Raw genomic sequence first — 24,673 nt, forward strand, 5'->3', positions numbered from 1 at the left:
ATGACTGTGGGTCTCATCTCATTCACTACAGATGCTTTTGCAAATTAATGCAACAAGACATGTGATGTAAGTCTACTTCTTGTGTTTCTATAATAGCATATATCATCATCTAGAGCCCATAACTAAAATCCATGAAATCATGAGCATCTTTAATATGAGACAGGTAGATACATTACTGTTTCTTTATAGCTGTATGTTCCAATGAAAGTGCATGGTGACAGTTTGCCCAGTGATGTTGAAAAATGAAAGCATCCTACCCTGTTCAGTTTTCTGAGAAAGAAGTTAAAAACATCAGTTTGATAAACACAAAGAAAACCACCTGATCAAATGGTAGTACCTCTTTTTAATATTCACTGCACGTGATCCTACAAGGTATGACCTTAATGTACAACAGAGGTTGGCCATGGTAACAGAGACTACCCTCTACTGGCAGGACATGAAATCCACTTTTTGCTTCAAATCAAATCCAACTTCACTGGTGAAGAATTAAACATCTGTGTGGTACAAAGGCATTATACTAAAAACAAAATACCCAAAAGGTATTAATCATAGATTTTTACAGTCTTCTTCCATCCACAAAAACTAAGCTCAAAAATACAGACTTTGCCTTTGTTATTACCTTCAACTACCAGGATTACAGACATCAGCATAAACTACACAACTTCAAATATACAAAAAGATAGCCAACAGCTACAAGCATGTAAAGTATTTACAGCCAGGAGTTTCTTCTCTGGTGAACTTGAAGGAGCACTGATCACATTCAGAACACAGTGTCCTGCTTATTTGACACTAGGAAATAGTTCAGGTGGTATAAAATAAAGTCTTAGCACATGTTTCTGCATCCACAATTGTTCATAGCAGTCCTTCTTGAACCAGATGTCCTGATATTTATTAGTATCTCACAGGGGTTCAGCATCATCTCCCCTCAGGTCCACAATCAGCCAACATCTACCACCTCCCTCTGGGGAAGGGTGGGCACGCAAATCCTGGCCTCCCGTTTCTGAAATGCCTCCCATCTCTGTCATCCATGCCCTCTGGTCTCATAGGAGGTCGATGGAAAGGAGGGCCACGAGGAGGAAAGGGCATTGGCATTCTGAACCTATCTGGTGGAAACATGGGTCCTCCAGGCATCATTTGTGGGGGCATGTGTGGCATGTTTGGAGGTGGGAGGAATGGAGGTAGATGAGGATTTGGCATACCAGGAGGAGGCTGCAGAGGGGGCATGCCTGGTCTGGGGCCCTGCATGACTCCCGGGCCTGGCAGCATCACCGGTGCTGCAGGAGACCCCAGCTGGTTGTCAGTACATGCATCAGAGGGTGTGCCATTGTCTGCTGCTGAATCTTTAGTGTCTTCTGGAGGTTTTAAGCTTCCTGCTGCAAAAGAGCACAAGATAAGATTAGTAACAGATCAGAGAGAGAAAGTTCTGAGTAACATCCAGCCAAGAACAGTGGCAACATTACAGCAGGATCTGTTCATATTATGAACTCCAAAGTTACTCTTAACCAACATTTCTGCACACACATCTTCCTCCCACTATTTCACTCTGTATAAATGTCTCACCTGGTGCCAACTTTGTATGGTCAAACTCTGGGGGGATGAAAGGAGCTCCTCCCGGAGGCATGGATGTAGGGGACAGCATGATGGGGCCAGGAAAAGCAAGGGGACTACCGATGGGTGCCGCCTGTTCAACTGGTGGTACCTGGAAGACAAAGAAACACAATGGCATTGTTGTAAAGGTTAATGTAAAATGAGCACATAACCCTTCTTGAGGCTGTGATCTGAAAGAAGAAACTGCATCAACATTCGGATTAAAGCATGATGTAAAGCATGAAGCAGCTGCTCAACTGCATCCCATTTGTATTAAAATGATCTTTGTTAGAAAAAATCCCTTTGATGAGTATTTTTTCATTTATTTTTCCATCCTCAGAACACAATATTGTTATGTTGTCATCATAACCCAAAGCCCAACTGTCAATTTCAACAAAACTAAAATAATAAAAAAAAAGACATTATCATGTCGAACAATAAGCAGTGTAAAAAGGGACACAAGTGTGTGATAGAAGAAGTCCACAGATCCAAAAAGGAGGCAAACACACTGAAATGTGTATTGTAAAACTGCCTTTATTCATTTGATATATAATCTGCAATAAGATGTAGTCCGTAACAGTAAAACATGACAATTACTTCTGACTATATTATGGCTTTAAACACACAGGGGAAATGGAACATGGAGCCAATCTTCTGAAATTGCCTAGTCTGCTTAGTTTATGGAGCAATATACTATAATGAGGTGATGGATGTGTCGCTAAATGCATCAGTCCTTAATTAAAAATGAAAAACTGTCATCCAGTCAGAATAAGAAGCATGCAAATGCAAAGTATGTCTACTTAGGACACGTTTAATTGTATATATACAATTTATGATGAAGAGGGTCCATTCTGAAATAAGGCTGTGTAAAATGAGGATTTCTGATGTAAGACATTCAGTATGTAGATAATTGCATAGCATTCAAGTCTTGTATTAAGTGTTGGTACCAAAAAAGGGCTATTAATTTGTTACCTACCCCTTTGATACATTCTGAGCCAACATCAGTCTCATAATAGTGCTATACATACATAAAGTAATCAATAAATAAATGTTAGAGTTCACTGCTTTCCTCCTTCCTGAAGAAAACAATACCCATAGGCTCTATTTCGCTGGACACATCACAGCATCAAATGCCATTGATTTGTATACACTATGTAAACACAATACAGTGTACTGTCAATAAATGAATGTTTGAAGAAGAACAGTGACCATAAATCGGAGAATGTTTGCCATTAAGGAGGCTAATTGCATGAGGAAAGGTGGTTGAAAGGAGTTTTTTTTTTTTTTTTAATCAGTGATGTTTGTGATTGCTGAGGAAGTTCACACCAAAAAGGCATTCTGAGGGCAAATCACCACCCTAACAAGACTGAACAGTTCTCGTGTTTTCTATAATAACCACAAACTAAAATGTTAATTTAAATGTCTTGTCCCTACAAACACACAGTTCTCAATAACCGTCAGAGTTACAGAAAGCACAATGGCTTTGCTTGTAGTTCAAGTTAAAGGTGTAGACCTGAGCAGGGATGTATTTTAGTGCCTGTGAGGATAGTGTTCACATATTCTTTGAATAGGAAAGGAAAACAAACACCAACTATCAAAAATATTGATAAAGGATGAATCAATATAGTCGTTGTCTTCCCAGGCCTCCTTGCTGAGCTGAATTATTCTAAACCTTGAGAACTCAAGATTTCTGCGCATATCTGACAATGACATAATGAAGGATATTCATGTGTAAGAGTAAGTTATGGGCATATATGTATGTAAGAGTATCAGACATTTCCATTGAATAAGAAATAAATGATATAATCTATAAATGACCAGTTAACTGTTTGACAAATAAAGGTTAAACTGTAGTCATGATATCAAAGCTAGTCAGCATGATGTAAGTTAGTATCAATCAAAACTATATCAAACATTTTAAATATTAACTGGATTAAGTTCTAAAAAGAAAAATATTCATCATGCTACATGTGCTGAACAGTTACTTTATGGCTGCACTCTCGGGTAATTCAATTTGATAAGAGGTTTAATAAGTGAGACAAATAAAAAATTAAACATTTATCTAAGACCTTTGCTGAATTAATTCAATCTGAAATTGCTTATTAAAATTATTTTCCCCGGTGGGAAGTCATGTGTCATGCATTCAACCTACAACCCTTACTCTATCATTAACGCAAATTACATTTCACTCCATGAATGCATGAATAACTGTTGGTCAGAGAGTCACTGAGCACATCAAGTAAAAGCTCATAGCCTACCAGATGCTGCAAGGGGATCACCGATTCTCTCCTTGGTGCCAAAGCTGGCTAAGGGCACACATCCTACAGAGCAAGCCTACCTATAAATCTTGTTACTGATACAGAATGTAATACGCTGTTAACCTTCAAAATGTGACTGCCTGACCTCCCAGTGTAAAACACCAGGACAACTAATACAAAAAAAATGCCTCTCTTGATTCATGTGTTCAAAAACAAGCTGCAGCAACGGGTGTGTCTCATGTCTGCAGGTAAAACAATCTCTCTTTGGATGGACAGCATCAGTGTATTTCTGTTTCAACTAAACTCAATTAGATATAGTGGGAGGAGATGATAAAAGCCATCACTGCACATATTAATCATTAACCACATGTCAAATGCTTTTCACAATGCTAAAGCTCTGGAGAGGTTTCCCCGTCAGACCATTCAGAAATAACCATGCACATTCAAAGTCCCCGTATGCAACATTGTTTTTGTATTGTCTGGTGATCAATTTTTATCTTCAGTTTGAATAAATCAAATGCTCTGAGAAAAAAATGTGGTGACTAAAACAGTCCAAGTATTCATAATAAGCAATTCTGAAATATCATTGCCCCTTAATTTTGGTCCCAGTCAGGACTGTTCTCTTCAAGAGGTGCCAACTGCATATACACACATCTAATTTTCTAACCTGCAAAAAGATATTTTTGAATTTATTAACATCCACGACAGCACAGCTGGTATCGTTTTCAACTTGAGAGTATGTATGTGTCATGGCTGGAGACACCTATTTTAGCGGGAACTGACAGAAGCATTTTCGAGTACCTTTCCAGGTGTTTATGTCCGTCCAAAGACAGATTTTGTCAACGTGATTATTGTCGCAACCATGCAATATGCAGTCACTTAACTTAACAGGTGTGTAGTTCAGATCAAAATGAAGACGTGTGTGGTCCAAGCAGAGGAGCCGGGAGAAGGGGGATAGGAAGTAAGGAAGGGGCCATCGCCCCTCCCACTTTACGCCCCTGGCCCACATTCAGTTTAAATAGCTGATTACTGTATTACCAGTTTCAAACATTCCCTTCCACTTTAAGACTTCAGGTAAACAAGAGACGATCTTGCAAGGGGATCACACCAGCCACGCAGCCAAATCAGTGTACATGGTGCAATGGAACACAAAGTGGGACTGCCAATACCTGGTGAACTTTACCATGCTAATGTTGTGCATTCCCTTGTATCGAACAAGGGAATATTTCAGCGAAAAGCATCGATGGGTAGAGTTATATGTTTTGTCAAACTCACCTCTCTCATGTCATATGTTCTATTGCACTAGAAATACCTATTTAGTGTCATGGCTGATGTAATGACTTTGCAAAATGGTCTCTAGTTGTAGTAGAAATATAAATTCAAATTTGATTGAAAAACAAAAAACAAACAAACACACACATAAACAGATTCAGGAGAGGAACATTTAAAGGCATTATGTATACTGTTAGAAAATGCTTAGTTTGGCATTATCATCTGATATATGTTATGTACGTATATATAAAAAATAAAATAAAAACACCAGGATTCATGCCATCAATCTAATTTGAAAGAGGATGCTATAAATAACACAGACATTCCAAACAGTGGAAATTTGGTCTTTTGTCCCACATTACAAGATGTATGAAAAAGTACAAACAGGGACAGAAACACTACACTTAATTTTTATTTCAAGAGAGAATCAGGGAATTGCCCAGCTATTTAATTTTTTTTTCTTGGATCTATTGGCCATTACAAAAACAAGTGCAGTTACATGAGAAACATGTAAAGTGTTGAATTCAGAATTTCATTGAGGTGGCAGTTTGATACACCAGGAACACAACTTGAGTCAAAAGTCAACTAGTGAGTAATTTCACATTACAGCTAAAGACTGAAGTTTACTTTTTATTTGACTGATAATCTCACTCTATAATATAGTGATCCTCCATCACCTTATTTTCATTTTAATAATTAGTCTACCTGTGCTGAAATGCCTAATGCCTGCCACAATGTCAATATTGACACTGCCATTGGGGGGCGATTAAATTGGAAATTTTCAATCCTTCCACATAGTGGCTTTAAAAGGGACAGTTCACCCCCCACATCGAAAATACATATTTTCCCTCTTACCTGTAGTGCTATTTATCCATGTAGGTTGTTTTTCGGTGCGAGTTTCCGGGTTTTGGAAAATCGGCCGTTGAGATGCTGGCCTTCTCTCAAATTTAATGGAACTATATGGCACTCGGTTTGTGGTGCTCAAAGCACACAAAAAACATTTGAAAAACTCAACAGCAATGTTTCTTTCCAGAAATAATGACCTGGTTACTCAAGATAATCCGCAGATCTTGTTGTGCCAATTATCATTCGCTCACTCATGGATGAGAGGTTAGCTAACAGAACTAACTTCTTTCACTTTGCGCACGAGGCTCTCGTTCATTAGTAGATGTCTCCTGATTGGATCTGCCAACCCAAGGACACACTGCAGTAATGACTTGTCAATCACAAGGTTGCCACGCCCTTAAGCATAAGTTGCGTAAGTTGTCTATGTTACTCTAAATTTACAAAATAAACATTATGCTGTCTGAAAGAAGAAACTGAAACTAGCAATTGAGACCATAAAATCATTAGGAAACTGTTCACTGAGGTATTAAATCAAGTGAGCAGTAGGGTTATTTTCTCATAAGCTTACATACAATTGGACTTATTTTTGAAACCAGTGGAGTCACCCCCTGCTGGCCATTAGAAAGAATGAAGGTTCAAGGCACTTCTGTATTAGCTTCACTTTTCAGACCCCAAAGCTCTTTCCACTGTTTTATGTCAATGTGAACACCACAAGCTAGTGCCATCTACTTCCATTATATTAAGAGAAGGCAGACATCTTTTTGGCCGATATTTCCAAAACTTGGCAAATCACTCTAAAACAATCTAGATGGATAATTAGCACTGCAGGTAAGAGGAGGAAGATGTTTTTGAATTTGGTGCAAGCTGTCCCTTTAACACTTGCATATGCCTGAACCTCATTTGAAGGGAGGAAGTACTGAGGGGAGTATTCATTTTTCATTTTTGTTTTCATTTTTCTGAAGTTGCATACTGCTGCTTTAAACTACTTTCTTTGCAATAGATTTGTAAAGCTTGAGGGATGAGAAATAAAGCTACATAAGTTTTAAAATACCTATGGCAAACAAAATGCACAAAAATATTCTAAATCATTACTTGGAAATGTACGTATTAGAGAGTATATTTTACTAATAGGAATGAAGTCAAACACAGAGGCTACATAATGACTGATCACAAAAGAGCCTGTCATTTTTTATATGGGCACAATCTTTCACGCTGTTTAACAATTACTAAGGTATTGAAGTAAAGAAAAAGCAGTTCACAAGTCAAACAGCCGTGATGCAGTCAGTACTATGGGTGTAGCAACAGAGGGGTCTGCTCTTACCCTGGTGTTTCACTCCATCGGAAGAAATTACAGGATCTCTGCTGCTCCATATTTCCTGCGGGTTTATTCCACTTAGGAAATCCCACCAGCCCGACAGCTGGGCACTGGATCTTTGATCAAGACTCATGCCCCTGACAGGTATTATCCCAGTGCTTTCACACTTGTCAATATCATTCCTTGGTTCTTTCTTCATATTTGCTACCAATAATACATTTGAAATGATAATAATAATGAAGCTCGACAATAACTTGCCTCAATATCACAGATAATATACGAGTAAGAACAAATGTAATGGAAAAATCCAAAAGTCCATTTTATTATGAATGAACCTGTCATTTACCTTCCAACCAGTCCACAGGTTCATCCATGAGTGGGAATCCCAGTATCCAAAGATCATTTTTATAACACTCACCTTTGTGAGGCCTCATCTGAATCTGAAGTTCTCCACACATGGATCTAGACCACTGTTGTACTACTTGATGTAATTGAAGAATTCCCCTCCTTCCTTGAAATGTCACTTCACTTGAAAATGACTGAAAGGAGAAGATTGCTCAGATTTTACTTAATAATCATTTTTAATGACTGAGCTAGCTGAATGTTTTTAGATGTGCGAATGATCCAGTGTGCTAAGAGTCAGACCTGTGATGTCAAAACTTAAAAAAAGAAATCAAGGATAGAGACCAGCATGAGGTTTTTTCACATGACACATTCTGAATCTCTCACTCTCTTTTAGCTGTCTCTCTCTCACTCACAAAATCAAATTCTATCATAAGCGAGGATGTTAAATATGAAACACATGTGAAAACCTACATCCAAATGAACCCAATGTGCGATTATGAATATTTTTAGTTAATGCTGTAACAGCCTGGCTGCTATCGTTTTCACCGTGTGAGTCTATGTGTGTATGTCAAAACAATATGTGGTCCTCCAAACACCTATTGTGGCAGGTACTACAACAGAATTTGAGTACTTTGCCAGGTGTTTATATTTTAGTCTGCCTATGGCAAATTTTGTCAACACTATAGCTTCACAACCATGCAAGACACAGTTACAAGACCATTCAAGTGAGCAGGTGGGGGGTGTTGTCAGAGAATTTGACAGGTGTGTGGTTGAGATGGCTATGAACCAACCCCTGGGTACCGAGTACTCATAGTAATGACTACCGAGTGCTCATGGGTTGGAACATCAACATATTGACGGGCGTCACAGCTGGTGCAACCCATTTCAAAATGGTCTTTAGTTTAGTGCTTGAAGTGGGCCATACTAGGTTCTCTGGACAATTCATAATGGTCCTAAATAAACTGCCCTACGGATGGCACTACATGATGCTTACCTTTCGGTTCTCGCCTGCCTGCTCTTCTGCCAGTGCTGGAAGTGCTTCGTTTGTGTGGCACACTAAGAGAAGAGCATTTCCAAGAACGCACACACGCCTACAGTCGGACAGGCCATTGGGAGCCAACATGTGACTAAGGGGACAACTGGCACATTTTTTTCCCACTTCAAGCACTGCTCTAGTTGGAATGAAGCACAGCTCCCAGTGTAAATTTAGAACATTTTACATTTATTTTAACAAAACGTTTTGCAATGAAAGCCCTTTTAACTCTCATCCATCTACAAAACAAAACCTAACTTGAAAGGGACTGCAATTTTTCATTACACTTCCACAGCTGTTGCGTGGAAAGATGGATGAAATGTATATATTTTTTTGTTTATAAAGGAATTGTAAAGGATTATATGAACATTTATGTGGACAGTTCGTCCCTTAAAAACTGGATCATGACAAATATAGCATTATATTCTTCAAATCAAGAGTGAAAAAGCAAGATGTGTGTGTGAAAGATGTCTAATTTATGTGTTTAGAGATTATTGTTTTACTTACTGCTGTATTTTGCAAATTTTTTATTCTATTATTTTGCCTAGTGCCCATTTTGTTTGCAGACCACTTCTGCTTCATGTATACTTATTCTGTTAACTATAAAAACACTGTAGAAAAGAAGCCCTCAAAGGCCTAAAATGGTTCTAAAAAGGAGAGTCAACACCGAAGTTGACATATTAAAATGAGTTTCCTGTGTAAACTGAACACAAGTCACTGTAGTTAAATTGCCATGACATTTTTTGTTGTACCTGTTTTATGCTAACATTCTTGCTCAGTCTTACAAGCTGAGGTGAGATAAAGAAGGTGACAATTCTGCACTGAACCACTGTAGGGATAGAGGGAAATACTTAAGAGACTTTTCAGAATTTAAACATGTAAATTGAGCATCCTGATGAGGCCTGAACAATTCAACAGATGGAACAGTTTTACAACATCCTCAATAATTGCAATAATTTGTTCTACCTGGCTCTGCTTATTCACGCCTTTCTTGCCCCCTTTTCCTCAATCACTTCTCTCCTCCTCTCTGGTGCACTTTCAGATGGCGGACAGTGAAAATCCATCTTTTGAGCGCAACACACTGCCCACATTACATTTGTTGACAAGCTTCATTTGACGCCTGTATCACAAACCAAACATGCCGTAAAGACAGAAGAGCCAGTCAAGGTACAGTGGCTGGGATCCAGAGAGCAGAGGTGGTGAAACTACACCGTTTGCCGTGCATTGATGTTGAAAAAAGGAAAGCAGCGTGTCATGACGCAATTTCCTAGATAAATACATATGCAAATCTTGCAGTAAAGACAGAGCAAACGTTTCCATCACTGAACCACACAAAGCTACGGTTAGCTGTTCTTTCCATAATCAATTGGTTGATTTGGACAGGATAATGTTAAAGATAGGAATAGGAATATGCATGACTATCAATCGAGTATCAGAGCGTGTGGGCAAGTCGTTGGCAGATGGCCAAACATTGATATGCAGTGGTAATTCCTAAAGTAAAATTCCTCTTTAGATCTACACAACTCATATGGATGCCAAAGCCTTTAGCCAAAATGACAAATAACCAAAGGTTGATGATTTTGCAGGTATTGAAAGTGGTCAGCTTGAATAGTGCAACTTTTCAAAAAGCAAATAGAAGCATTCCCCTTAAAATTAATTTATAAAATTAGTAAGATGCCTACCACAGAGCTTGTTGTACTGATTGGCAGAGATAATAAAAAGTGGTACATCTTAAGATACAGTTTAAGGCTGATAAGTGCAGATATTTGTAAAATTCCATAATGCATAGATTTGGGGGCAAATTAAGAAAAACAGCTAAGCTTAACACGACAAGACTTAAGTATCAATCTTTTTCAAATTCACATTTTCCATGTTCTTCCCCATCATCACACATTACACAAACATCATGAAGAGTGAAAGCTCCTCATCCTCCTGAAGCGACATTCCCTGAATGTGCCCTGATGAAATTCACATAAATGGTAGATGGCCAGATGTGGCCTTCACATACAGTAGACAACTCAAAGTTTTCACCTTCAAAACAGCAACTGGCAAGAGCTTCATTGAGATGAATCTTAAACCATTATTCCTTTGCTTAGTACCAACTTTATGGTCTTAAGTATAAAGTGGCCATTATATGGCTGGATATATGTAAGGGCACAGTGTGCAGTCTACTGGTGTCATGCTTGTTATTTTATGCAGAAAAACACACGACATGCAAACATGTCTTACATTCTGTGATATGATTGATGATATAGATGATAATATTTACATTTGGACACATATCCCTTTGTGGCCAATGACATTAAGTTTATTAATTTCAAAGACCTGACTTGAAACTTCCAATCCAGCTTAAATTTGGCAGCTCCTTTCCATGACATGTCACAAACGATTACAAACGTGACTGATTTGTTTTGAGTTTTGCTGTCTAGAGCACAAAGAGTTGAAGTGGGCCTGAGTAGAATACAATTGAGTCGGGATTGTAGAAATTAGGCGAGCATTCAAAGGCATACTATAAAGATTTTCACTGACTGTTTTTGCTGAGAACCGCAATTCACCAAATCTATAAAAACACACCGCGTGAGCAGCGCTGCTCAACCAGGCTATGTGCCTGCTCTTACCTGTTAACAAGGTGCCAAAACGAAAAGCAGGAGGTTCTGAGAAGCACATGTGCTGCTCAAGTACAGTGTGTTCCAGGTGTTTGCGGTTTGAGTAGTTTTGTTGTTAAGGATTGTGGAGCTTTTCTGTCATAACTCCATCAATGGCACACACACACAAGTTCCATTTCCAGTACAAAGAAAAACATGGATAACTGAAACCTGCTGTATGTACTGAAGGATAACAGATATAAATCCTGCTCTACCTCTTACAGAAAAAATTTAAGGGTTGACAGATGTGACTTGATTTTAAATTACCATTCCCAAAAACATGTCTGACTGAATCCAAAAGTTAATCTGTGTAGTTTTCATCATCACTTGGCGTGTTTAAGCGCAATATTTAGATTAAGTTGCCAGTGGTGGAATGCAACTAAGTTCATTTACTGTACTAAAGTACAAGTTCAAGGTACCTGTACCTTACTGAGTATTTCTATTTATGCAACTTTATACCAATACTGCACTATCTGAGGAAATTATTGTACTATTTTTTTTTTTTTTTTTTTTTACTTTATTTGTCTGACTGCTTTAGTTCCTTTTCAGATTATAATACGTCATATTGTTCCTGTGCAGTGAAAACCATGCATCTCTAAATCTGGTGAATTTGATAAACTGGGGGATAAAGTGTTCCTTTAGGGGTTGACAAAATTCTCTTACTTCTTATGCTTAATAAACTATTTAAAAATCTGCTTGTAACAAAGATAAAAACAGGGCTGTTTTACTGACACCATGAAAAGTAGATTTTTTTTTTAGAGATCTGTGGTTCTCACAGGACAGCCACGCTACAGACATATGATCTTATAGAATATGATGCATTGCTGTAGATTAAACTACCCAGCAGTATATAAAGGAGTTGAAATTAGCCCAATCTTAAACATCTACAGCAGTAACATACTACATACACAATAATGCAGCAGCAATATTAATCCAAAATATACATTTAGGCCTACTGTATAATAGTAAAGCACTGACAGGGTATATGTATTTTTTACTTTTGACACTAGTACATTTCACTGATAATACTTCCATGCTTTTACTTAAGTAAGGTTTTGATATAAGTACTTTTACTCAAGGAGCCGAATACCTCTTCCACCACTATACGTTGCTAACGATGTTGTCGGCTTACCTTAACTCCCACTTGGACACTCTTCCTCCCAATCGGGCCTTTATTTCCCACCAGCAGCCGACAGTCTGATATTCTCGACCTCAAAACTTGTGAGCAACTGTTCTTCACAGTGAGGTGGCGCAGTTTAGCAGGTCTGCTAAGTGATGTAGGTTGCAAACAGTCTGGCTGGATCATGTTTTGTTGAAGCTAATTTGTTTACCATTTATTAAGCATATGGTCATGCGAGGCCTTTTTAAAAATTAGTTTTAAAGTTTTGACAAGACTACATATTATTACTTAGACTTCACATTGATGATCACCAGAACTGTCAAAAATACTACTACTACACATTTATTGCTTCGATTGAGTCACTGTTAGCTCGCAATCATTTTGGATATTCATTTGTTCAGTGGTCACACCGATTGCAACGAAAACACATACAATTTTCTCACCAAGAAGCTGATTCATGTATTCTCCGATTTAGACATTTGTGTTGTCAGTCAACCACTGTTCGATAGTTAGGATAACTCTGTCAAATCCAACCGTTCTGGATAATAAGCTTAGTTACTGAAAACAGAGAAAGGATAACAGAAATTCTTCCCTCTACACATACCACAGTAGTTTTTGTAAATCCCACACTTTATTTGAGCAAGTTAGACTGCACAGTACAAGGTTACTGAGTGAAGATGCAAATATTTTGCAAAGAAAAAAAGAGAGACTGATGAATAAGCATTGCTGAATTGTATGCCTATCAGCAGAGGAGCTTATCTGAATTGTAGTAATTGGACAAAATCACCGAATTAGATTTGTCTGCTTATTTGGTGAAAAAAACATTATGATTCAAAGAAAGTCGAGTTACATGTTGACAACCCTTCTTAGAGGATAAATAATTTGATCTATATTTACGACAGTTTAACAGTTTAATTCAGCTCATAAATGTTGTCTAAATGCACAAGTCTTGGGCAGAAAGCTGTGAAATATAACCACTACAGTCTGTCTGAACTCTTTGGCAAACTTTCATGACAAGTGTCAGGGTTCAATGCCAGGTCAAGACTATAAATGTAAGAATTAAGTGCACCCAAACTCGCTGAGAAAGTTTAGATGCTCAAAGCATCAAAGTATATTTTACAGGATTCTCTGCAGGACTGGGGGAAAGAATGAAAACATTTGTAATTGGATGAATCTATCCAATGTTTATCACAACTAAAATAAGTACCATGATAGTTCAGCCTCAACAGCTTCAAAGGTATTGAATATGAAACAAATAATGAACCTCCATAATAAATGTTCCATTTAAAGCACTCATCATCCACAGGTATACATCAGTCCTGTAGTGGTGACACATGGAGCTCACAAGTCCACAAACATTCACACATACACATAAACCCAAATACTTGCCAAGACACAGTCAAAAAGCTATTGCTGTTGGCCTTGAGATCAGCAGCCAATTTCATGACTGCCTTAGTGTAAACCAGACCAGAAAGCATAAATCCCTTACGGTTAAAAAAAAAGTTCAGATGCAATCAGTACTGACCAAGTAAGAGGGTGACAGCATAACTACTGACCTTAAACCTTGGCCTCAGCCCAAGTTAAATACAGTCTTGATATGGAGTGTGACGAGTAGTAAAGGTTAATTATGTTCTTTGACAGGACTTGCCAAATACCCCAAGACCACTCTTATACCATTACTGACACTGAAAATTATCAAACCCCTTTTTTGATCTCTAGTTTGGCTGACATGGTGAGTATCTTTGTCAGCTGTATGTTATTGATGAAATGTACCAAATGATTTAACGAACTACGTAAGCCTTTGTGATGTTAGATTTGTGCTTGATGTTTTTAGAGATGTTTACAGGGATAGCTATAGATAACATTCAATTGAATATATAATACAGACATAAAAGACAGAAGCATAAAGTAAACATTGACAGTCTGAGTTAGATTTTAATTGCAAGTGCTTATGGGGAAACAACTTCTCTTGTGTGGTAATGCCGATACAGGTGATGCTAAGTTTAGCCAGTTGACATTGTTCAATTCATGTCCAATGGTTAATAAAACTTATCCTAACTAGCGCTCTGTTTGCTCACAGTAGCTCCGCTTCTGACACCATGTCGGGTTCGGTTCTTTCAATAACTCAGACAACTACTGTGAGTACATTTTATGACTTTTATTGAACAGCACTTGAAAGCATTTAGCGGTAGGCTAACTGCACAAACTCTTTGGGGACTTGGTGCTGCATAAGTAGCATGTAGTGATGATTGAGACTATGAACACGGGATCTTGTCTGCACAAGATAGACGTGCAGACAGTAGAAAATGGTGAGCAGTGGAATTTTTTTGGATAGCAAAGGCCTTTTTTTTGTTCATATTTAGGATTACAACACAGATTTGTTGTCCACAATCTAACATTAGCAGGGGATAAAAAAGACACATTGACAGTGCCTTTACTGCAGCCTTTATGATTTTTGTACATAGCACCTTACTCGTACACCTTGACTTGCAGGGTATTTCTTACTGAATGGGATTGTCTTTAGACACAGTATTTCTAACATTGCGCCACACAATATTTCTGATTTTAGAAGTTTAAGTCATTCACCTGATTGATATCTTTAAATACAACTTGCAGTGACTTGAGTTTTAAAAAGATGAGATGAGAGGGTGGTTCAGATAAGCTCCACTACTAATATGCAACAAATTTATTTTCCTTACATCCTCCACAAGAAAGATTGCGAAGCAAGCCTTTAACACCAAGGCCATTAAACCATACAAAACTTTTAATATGAAAAAGAAGGTGTCTGTAGACTGTATTATCATTACCTGAATGTGAGCAGTGATGGCTCCATCTGCTGGTACATTTTCAAGAGCTCCATTTACAGCTGGCAGCTTATTGAGGTCCTTGGCATGATTCCACTCTGTGCACAATGTAAAATAAAATGACAACATAAGGGAAACGGTCTCTAAAAGACTGCAGCAGGTGAATCTTAGGCAAGGAATAGTTTTGCGTTTACCTGGATTTAGTGTCTCTGCATCCAGCATACCCCCTTCCCGATAACTCTCCAACTCCTCAACTTTGACTTTGCTCCAGGGAATGTAGGTAACTCCCCGCTCCACGTCCCAGAACTTTTTGTGCGCAGACTTTATGCCCTTGTTCAAAGCCCAAGCAATCTAGGCAAGAATGACATCATGCTGTAATCATTTAGTTTACAATCATCACTAAAACAGGTTTTACAAGAGAAGAATAAAATTGGAAATAAAAGCAATGTCTGTAAGAGTTTATGTACCTTAACAGGTTTCTGATTGACTTTGTATGACCCCCTACTAAGTTTGTTCAAGGCTGTATTGGCATCTTGTCGGTGAACCATAACAATATAAGCACAACCCCTCGGAGGAATCATCTGGACAGGGAGAAAGCAGAAGGTAATACTGAAATACTACATAACATTATCTTAAGATCAGAAAAGTTAACGTCAATTGTCCAAACTTACATTGATAGAATCTATTTGGCCGAACTCTTCCAAAAGAGACATCACGTCAGACTGCTGAGTTTTCTTGTCTAGTTGTCCAACCCAAAGTGTAGTGCTGCAAACTAAAAGCAAAATGACATTAGCAACTGTTGGGATGATGTACAAAATTTAGGTTGTGTTCAACTTTACTATCCGTTTAAATGTTTATGCTATTCAGTTTTAATTTACTGCTTCATGCAGTCATGGATAGAGCTAACCTGAAATTTATGACATAACTGTAATGGTTACTCAGATTTCCCGGGCAAACAGAAAGCATAAAATGGATGAAATAATCTTGCCCAGGAAATCTAGGTAATGGTGAGCCAGTTTTGCTGGGAAGTGAGAATGCATGACAAATCTGGTTGCTCCTGTTATTTAGTTGATCTAACTGTGTTTAGAATGAAACAATGAGCCAATCACTAACAGAACAGATACTAAGATACTCAAACCAAATCCTGAGAGAGGAAATGTCATCAATTCTGATCAAAAGTACAAGGCAACTATAAAAACTGAGACAGACAGTAATTCTGCAGTGCACAGAACACCCAGGCTTCAAAATATCAGTACAGCACATCACTGCTGGCAAATGTTTGACACGGTTGCTATATTCAATAAAACACAGAGTCCTTGTTCAGAGATAATTACCATATTAACAGTAATTTACCCTGCTAAATACTGTATATTTTGACTGCATTTACATCTGACTGAGATTATGTGCTAGTGCCATTAATTACACTGAACTTTTGAATTGCTTGGAATATATTTCTAAAAGTTGCTGAGGAGCCAAGAACATTGCCTCTTCTGCCTTTTGTCAAATGTATCTCCACATTTTGCACGAACAGGTTATATGCAGCTGAAACAGTGGTAAATCAGGCACTAGTACACATCAAAGGGGCTCCATTCAACAGGGTCAGACAAGGTGGATATGTCGCTGTGACTTGCATGTAGTAGTGGTTCCAGCATCTGTATGTGTATAATAAGTATCATAAACAACATATTCACAGGTTTGTTTCTGTTGTAGCACATACCACTGAGAGTCTGGCTCTTTAAGCTGGGAAGACCTTTCTGTCTGCGCTCTCTGTCCTTTTCCCTTTCACTCCTGTCCTGTGAACGTGAGCGCGATCTCCACCGCCATTCTCTGGAGCGAGATCGCCGATGCCTAGCCCTTTTTGAGCGGGACGAAGATCTCGATCTTCTCCTCCTTGGAGATCTGAAACACAAAAGATCATCAAAAACTTAACATGATGTCACTCAATAATACAATTCCTGAGTAAAAATCTTTTTCACCATTAGCTGAGCAGGAAATGGCAAAATGAACAGAGTTCTTGGAGTCCACGGCAGCAGCTCAGTGTCTGCACTACACTAATTGCTCTGCACTTTCTAACGTATAAATTACCCTTCAAGATGCATTGACTATTGCACCAGATAAAAACTTTGAAAAACAGTTTTTTAAAAATCGATCAATCCAATTATAATCCACAGCACTACAGTTATCTGTGATGAACACAGCCTCTTACCTTGAACCAGATCTGGATCTTGACCTCCTGCCATATCCTCTGTGTCTGCCCTCTCGCCTCATAGTTGAGTCTTCTCTTGAATCTCCCTGCTAGACAATGATGACATGGCAATTTTAGTTTTTCAAAATTAATGGGCAGACAGTTCAAAGTTACAATGAAAAGAGTTCACATCGTGAACTCTGTCAATTGAGGGAGCGATAGCACTGGCTTGCTACAACTGCTCTAATGAGAAAAACTAACTTACATAAAAACAAAGAGAAAATTAAAAAAAATAATCAAGTAGAACTAGAAAAGTCTTTCTCTCACAGGAGAGACATCCACATTAAACTAAAAGGACTGAAGATTTACCCGTGATTGTGAATAAGCCTCATTTATGGAAGGGTATCCATCTGGCAACCTATGATGTTCAACGTGACTCATTCCTCCACCGTGCTGAAGAATGACAAAGAGATAGGCACAGGTGATGGTTGAAAAACAGACACCATAGTACATTTCAACTAAAGCTTGCAGCTCCACACAGTTTATCTTCTACATAACCAAAACACAAACATTTGAAGCATTACTTCTATACTTTTGGCCTGACATCTCTGAGAACAAAGACTAAAAAGAGAAACTTAATTAGCTTCAAACAACTTGTGGACATCATGTTGGTATTGTACTAGAATATCTTTATTTGAGCCATTATATAATTCAGGTATAATTTGATACCTCTATACCACCGGCCTGTCCCATCATATGTGGATGAACATTCTCTGTGTTGGGCATCTGACCAGGAAACGGGTTAAACACATTTTCAGGAATGCCCCTGTCATGACAAAATATACAGATAGTAAGTCTGGGTATTACAAACCCACAAATATAAAAACACATTAAACGCAAATTACACCAAAACCATTATAATTGTGGTCACAGCTGTTATTTTGACATTTCATAGCAAGAAAAGCATAGATGTGTTAAACTAAAATAATAGGGTAATTTGGGATTCCAGCTCCACAACTACGGCGTTTGTGCTTACAAGCTTAGTGGTATATCTTAATGGGACATGTTATGAATATGCAAATATTTTTCATTTAAATAATTCAAAGCAAGGAGAAACCTTCCTCTTCAGCAGATGAATGAGAAAACAGCCTTCCAATGTGACATACATCATTCTGCACAGTGATGGTTAAACACAGAAGTGTATGAACAATAAGCAAAACACATTTTGAGTGGAGGGGACTTAAACCTGCCTCGGCTCCAACGGTAAGCCCAAAAACACGAAACCAGCAAACAAAAAATATATAACTTTATAATACATCCACATGACAGTAGCTGAAGAAAACACACACTGATCCCATTTCCTTTTTGTGAGCTAATCTCTGTCTATACTGGAGTGATAACATGTAACAGCAGATATACTGCCCTCTAATGGCAGATTGAAAACATCAGTTAATGTATTTCTACATTTTAGCTGCACTCATTGCAAACATCACATTTCTTTTGGGTTATCATTGGTGAAATACAATGGTGTGATGTATGCAACACACTTCAAGTTTCAAACTAAAAGGTTATGCTGTGCTGTTGTCCCTGCATTTCCATACAGAACCAATACAAATGTATCAGCATATATAAATTTCATAGAACTCACTGTGGCTGGGCACTGCCTTCTTTAGCCATTATATCATCAGGTTCATCATCATAATCGAATCTGTCAAGGAGTTTCTGAGGAAATATACAATACATAATAAAGTAAGTGAGAAAAATAAATTGTATATGATCAAAACAGGTAATGTTGTGTTGGCTGAGTTTTGCAATTACCTCGGCTAAGGAGCTTTTCTTTTCTGTGTGCGCACTGTATGGGTTGGGCTGTGCCACAGGCATCTGGGGTGGGTTTGGTACGTTGTTTGTGATGGTGGCTGCCAGAGTCTTATCTGCCTGCTGGAAGTTCTGGAGCATCCTCTGCAGCTAGAGGATTGAGAGGGAGGAGTCATTCAGAATTTAAACAATTCTTAACCTGACATGATGCAGAGCTGCTGGAGCACAACATTATTGCTTACCTCCTGACCATGTGGAGACTGAAACAGCTGTGCCACCGCAGCTAAGGCATCAGGAGTGGGTAGCTGGGGCACAGAAGGCATTACTGGGGCACTAGTGACAGGAGGCTGTAGCTCTGGTTGGGGGTCAGGGGGAACTGTTGAGATACAAGAAAAAGATTAACTTCAGTGGACAAATTACAACCTCACTTTTCTTTTACTCTCAGGTAACACTCTGGTGCATTGTTACAGACATGCGAAAATAGAGAAATATACAAATTTCTCTACCTTCCAGTGCAAGGGCAGGTACAATGGCTCCATTTGTCATATCCATCAGAGGCTGAATGATGTCCATGTCAAACACACCATTCTTCTGCCACAGGTTCAACACGCGAATAATTTTGCTCTGAAAAGAAAAAAACAGCCAATCACACCTTTGAGTTATTTCTAAATTATCATTCACTGTAATTATAGTAAATATCAAAGGCACAAACATAGAGCACCTTATCATCCTCTGGGCAACGGTAAAGGTTTTGAAAGGTATCTGTGAAGTTCTTCAAGAATCTGGGCCCAAATACATCCTTGTCAACACCAAACTGATGCCGTGACTGTCGAACAATCGAGTCAACCACATACAAACCAGGGACTTTTAGTTCCGGCTTGCACTGAAATAAAAAATAAAGACATTTAATTAATATTGTGTCATGACAACTTGTACTTGTAAAGTGCACTAGGACCTCAAATGATTAATATAATGCACAGTAAGAGGCTCTACAGTACATACCTTCTTGATGAACTTTTCAACAATCTGGACAACATGTTTGTAAAGCTAATATAAACACAAACAAAGAAAAATAATATCAGTCACAACATACTACATAATACTTAAATGATGAAGGATATATAACCATACAAGTTGGGAACAGCAATGAAAACGTATCATGACAAAATTCTTATTTACTACATGACTCAATTAAATAGGGATCACATTGTCTGGCATTAAATGAAAGTTGTTAGGTTTTTATCTGACACCAATTTACCTAGTTCTGAAAAAATTTCTCAGCACCAATTAAGAGTATGCAAAAATCACATTTCACCAGTCAGAGTTCAGGGTTTTGATGTCTTTAGAAAGATCACATCCCAAAATAAGGATTGTGCTTGCAAGATAGTAAAAAAGGTATACATTTTCAAGTAATGCTTTTGAAAATTCACAGCCATACAGATGGCAATATCAAAGACAAATAAGGGTGAGTGATTATATTTTTCAGCATAATCACAGTGTTTCTTCTAAAATACTTTAAAACAACTAAGTCAAAAAGTCTGGGAGATTCCCAGTTGCATTACATCCCTTAATATCACAAAAACATGAAAAAAATGACACAGTGTTCACTTTACCTTGATAGCTTTGATGGCTGATTTTGTAACAGACATCATCTTAGCACGGGATATTGGAGGCTTCATGTCAATCATGGAGAACAACTGAATAGTTTTCAAAAGAAACGTATGTCAGTTCATTTTAGAAGTAAAAATTATAGTGTACAATTACATTAGGAAGCATGCATTGCTTTAGAAAAACACAGAAAACAGACATCACTAGACTACAGCGACATACAGCCATCACCTAATGGAAAATGTACCATCTTTGGAATATAATTAAGGAAACAGATGGTTTAAAAAAAAAAGGTTTTCCAGGTTGAGCATTGCATGTGTTGTTCTTCATAAACACACATAACCACAGCCTAACTTGTCATTCGGTAAATAGAGATTCCCATTCTCACAATATCTATTTTCCACTAGAATTTCATTGATCTAGCTTGTTTTAAGTTACCAGCTTACACTCTTCACCCATAATCAGGCATTTGTGATTGGGGAGTGGATTTATGCATTAGAGAGTAATCCATAAACAATGTTTGTTGACTAGCTCAGGCTCACCATCATACATATATTGCTATCCAATTTTGACCTTTGCTGTAGCCTTGATTCAAAATATATCAGGCAATCAACTTCTACGAGAAAGAAATAGAAATCAGGCAAGTTCAATTGTACAGTCACACATGGGGTTCGTGAATGAAAGAGTCAAAATAACTATGAGAATAGCATTCAGGTCATTAGAGCACCAAACTAGAGCCTGACACTTCAAATGCACCCCTCAATGTTCACACCCACCATTACAGACACACATTCAAAACATACAGCAAGGCTGGGTGATAGTCCGGTGTCCTAATGTGGCAACAATAAAACAAAACGCATTTTGTTTATGTTGTGCTTAATGACGCAAGGTGTGGGAAGGTTTTGGAAAGACAAACTATTTACGTAACATAAAAAGATCCTCGTAACAAAGGTGGTGGGTGTCAGCGCTGATGTTACCTCGTGACTCAAAGTGATCGTTTAACTTCAGCTTTATTTGTAAAGCTGATAATAGGACACACCACATAAAAGGGGGCATAAAGTTACACGGGCTATTTGTCTTATTATATGTATATTTCTACTGGCAGCACGTCGTGGTCTCGGCGGTTTATGTTAACAATTTGCTAGACACTGAAATCGCAGGCCTTGCGAGATTAGTGTACAAGCTAGTGGCTAACGGATCGGATCAAGCCATGTTTACGTTTAAAGACCATATTAACTGAACACACGTCTACCCCTCAAACTGAACAAATTCATCATGTTGAAGTTTAATATAATTAGCATTATCGTAGCTATGTTACATGTTAGCTGGCGGGCGTTTAATCAAACCAATTGCCATTAGTTAGCGTTAGCCTTCGGGCTTTGCTCTTTAGACTGTTGTAAAACAGTAAACTTTACCTCCATGTTGAACGCGTTCACTGCATCCATGACGGTTTTGTTGCGTTGAAAACTGGCTGACGAACTTATCTGATCTATGAAATCATAACCATCTGTAGCTATATAGCTGACAAAATAGATAACCAGCGACGCTATAAGGCTCAGTGTTATTCTGATGTGATCACATAGCTAGCCAAAGCTCCGCTGTGCTAGCATTTACGGCTTGCTTCGCGGTTCCACCCCGTACGTGGTGCGTCGGTCCCCTTCTTCTTCGTTGGTTTTTGTGGGAAGACTTTTCTGTCCTTAATGTTTCCTTATGCCTTTGCCTTCTCGGTTTGGTTGTCCGTAACTCTCTCGCTTTGTGCTCGGGTGATAACCGAGATGAATAAGCCTGTACATAATTATTGTGCTTCCGTAATGTTCGTCTTTGTCTGTGACTTGTTAACAGTAGCTAAAGACCGAAGCCTGCAGACTCCGCCCTCAACTTTGCGCTGATCGCACGCTGACGCCCCCTAGCATGTAGTACCACGACCTTTGAACGCTGCCACCAAAGATCATCAATGTTTCTTTGCCAAGGATCCATCAAATCGCATTAAGCAGATTCCTACGATAGTTCATGGTGTAACTAGGCTCATCAGACCCACTTATCTGCAAACTAAGACAGAACAGGTATTTTCTTTGCACCCTGTTGAATGGCTCTTTCATGCACTCTTGTGGCCAAACCTGCACATTGCATGCATCTCCTGAACTCTTCAATCAGAGCAAACAAGAGAGAGAAACAAGTGGAGTGGAGCAGACAAACATTTGTGTGGGTGAGGATTGGAGGCGTTTCTCTCACAGGAACAACTTTCTACATGTGTTAGAAACAACTTTTTTTTTATCGTGGTTCATGGCTTTTATTCTTCTCTACCAACTCTTGGGAAATCAGATAATGGCTGTCATTGAAAACTCTACCACTGCTGTGAACGATGAATGGGAATACTATTATGATTATCTTGATCCTGTGATTGTTGATGAGAGCAAGCTGAAATACAATAAATGTAAGTCTGCTTTATAGAGTTTTTGTGTTTTTGTGTTACAAGAGAGTGATTACAACATTACAACAGTGATTGTCCTCTTCCCTTCCAGACTTAATTGTTATAATATTTTGGATCATTCTGGCTGCTTTTGTGGGATTCCTCTTTCTCAGTTTGACTCTTATGTGTCGCAGTGGAAACTTACCAAGGTAAGAGTTATGTATAATCTACATAAAAATAATAAATAAATTAATAAGTCTCACTGCCACAGATGGTGGTAGAGAGAACTGGGTTTACTAACTGAAACACTGATATATACATACACATTTGTGTCTTTAGCCTAATTTATCATATGTGTGTGTGTGTACTACATGCACGCACACACACACACGTATATGTATATTTACACATATATACAGTTCATATATATTCACATATACATATGTTAAACTAAAGCCACAAAACTCAACTTTAACTTTAAACATTTTCTTCTTTTTATTGCAGGAGTCACAGATCCTAAATCAAAGGAAGTCAGAGACATCAACTACTTGACCTGAAGCTGAATCTGAATGGGACCACTTTTATGGATGAGTACGGACACAAATTTAAAATCAGGATTTTGAAAACACAGCTGTGGAAAATATGCTGGGGAAACAGAGATCTGAGGTTTTAAGGCAGATCTGTAAGAAGCAGCAAACAATTCAGCTTTCTTTCCATTTCACCGAATAGCTACAAAGTGCAAGGCCATCATTATCATTAAACAAATTGTTATGCAACTATTATTCTCTGCTTTAACTGGCAGTGTAGGCACATGTGAACTCTGCCCTAGATGTTAAAAGCACAAGAGGAGCATAGACTGTGCTTCCTCAGAGGACAGGCATTAAGGTAATGGAAGATCAATTTCAGGAAGATATTTTTGTGTTTTTTCTGCTGATTCAGCAACAGTTTAATCTATATTCTCAACATCTTTGTTCTCATCTTGTAAACATCCAACATAGCATCTAAACATATGTCACTTCTGTCTCTCATATTTAACTTGCTGGACAATTTATTGCTTTTGGCAAGAAAATATTCTTTTAAAACAGATGCAGAATACCCCTCCTGCTGTCACTTTGTTGTACAAAGAGACCTTTAGTGCGTTACCACATGAGATGTAGATTGTTTCTTTCTTGACCTGGAAACCTTCATGACACAATACTCGCACTAGATTCACTCAACTTGGACAAAGGTGACATGGTGGATGGATCCGAACTACATATAGGGTGTTTTTTTTTTGTTGCTGCCTGGATGGATTTTACATTGCATTTTTGTTGTTCTATGTTGCTTACTTCCTGTGTATGTAAGGTGTCTTGTTTTTTCTGTTTATTTATGGTTGCTATATGTTGTTGTACTTGTTTAATATTTATTGAAAAATCAATAAAGTCTTTTGG

General features: G+C 38.2%; 1 protein-coding gene across 1 annotated transcript; it reads right to left on the minus strand.

Annotated features, from left to right (window-relative positions):
- Positions 1 to 323: 323 nt before the first annotated feature.
- Positions 324 to 22,657, minus strand: LOC311255657 (SR-related and CTD-associated factor 4-like). The gene is made up of 18 exons (XM_084350303.1): positions 22,249 to 22,657; positions 20,839 to 20,922; positions 20,228 to 20,272; positions 19,947 to 20,108; positions 19,732 to 19,849; positions 19,468 to 19,601; positions 19,229 to 19,375; positions 19,059 to 19,132; positions 18,140 to 18,236; positions 17,780 to 17,863; positions 17,432 to 17,520; positions 16,943 to 17,124; positions 15,897 to 15,997; positions 15,693 to 15,806; positions 15,420 to 15,576; positions 15,229 to 15,323; positions 1,561 to 1,699; positions 324 to 1,373 (listed from the first exon to the last, which is right to left on the minus strand). Exons 1-18 carry the CDS (start codon positions 22,276 to 22,278, stop codon positions 949 to 951), a joined length of 2,277 nt encoding a protein of 758 aa, XP_084206429.1. The 5' UTR covers positions 22,279 to 22,657; the 3' UTR covers positions 324 to 948.
- Positions 22,658 to 24,673: the final 2,016 nt, after the last annotated feature.

Source organism: Pagrus pagrus (genome assembly GCF_965226575.1).
Source record: "Pagrus pagrus genome assembly, chromosome: 4".
Lineage (NCBI taxonomy): Eukaryota > Metazoa > Chordata > Actinopteri > Spariformes > Sparidae > Pagrus > Pagrus pagrus.

Coding starts and splice junctions, on each gene's coding strand:
- LOC311255657 (XM_084350303.1), bottom strand. CDS start 22,278: ATGGATGCAGTGAACGCGTTCAACATGGAG. Junction 20,273..20,838: donor CAGCCATCAAAGCTATCAAG/GTAAAGTGAACA, acceptor TGTTTATATTAG/CTTTACAAACATGTTGTCCA. Junction 17,125..17,431: donor AGATCCAGATCTGGTTCAAG/GTAAGAGGCTGT, acceptor TTTGTGTTTCAG/ATCTCCAAGGAGGAGAAGAT.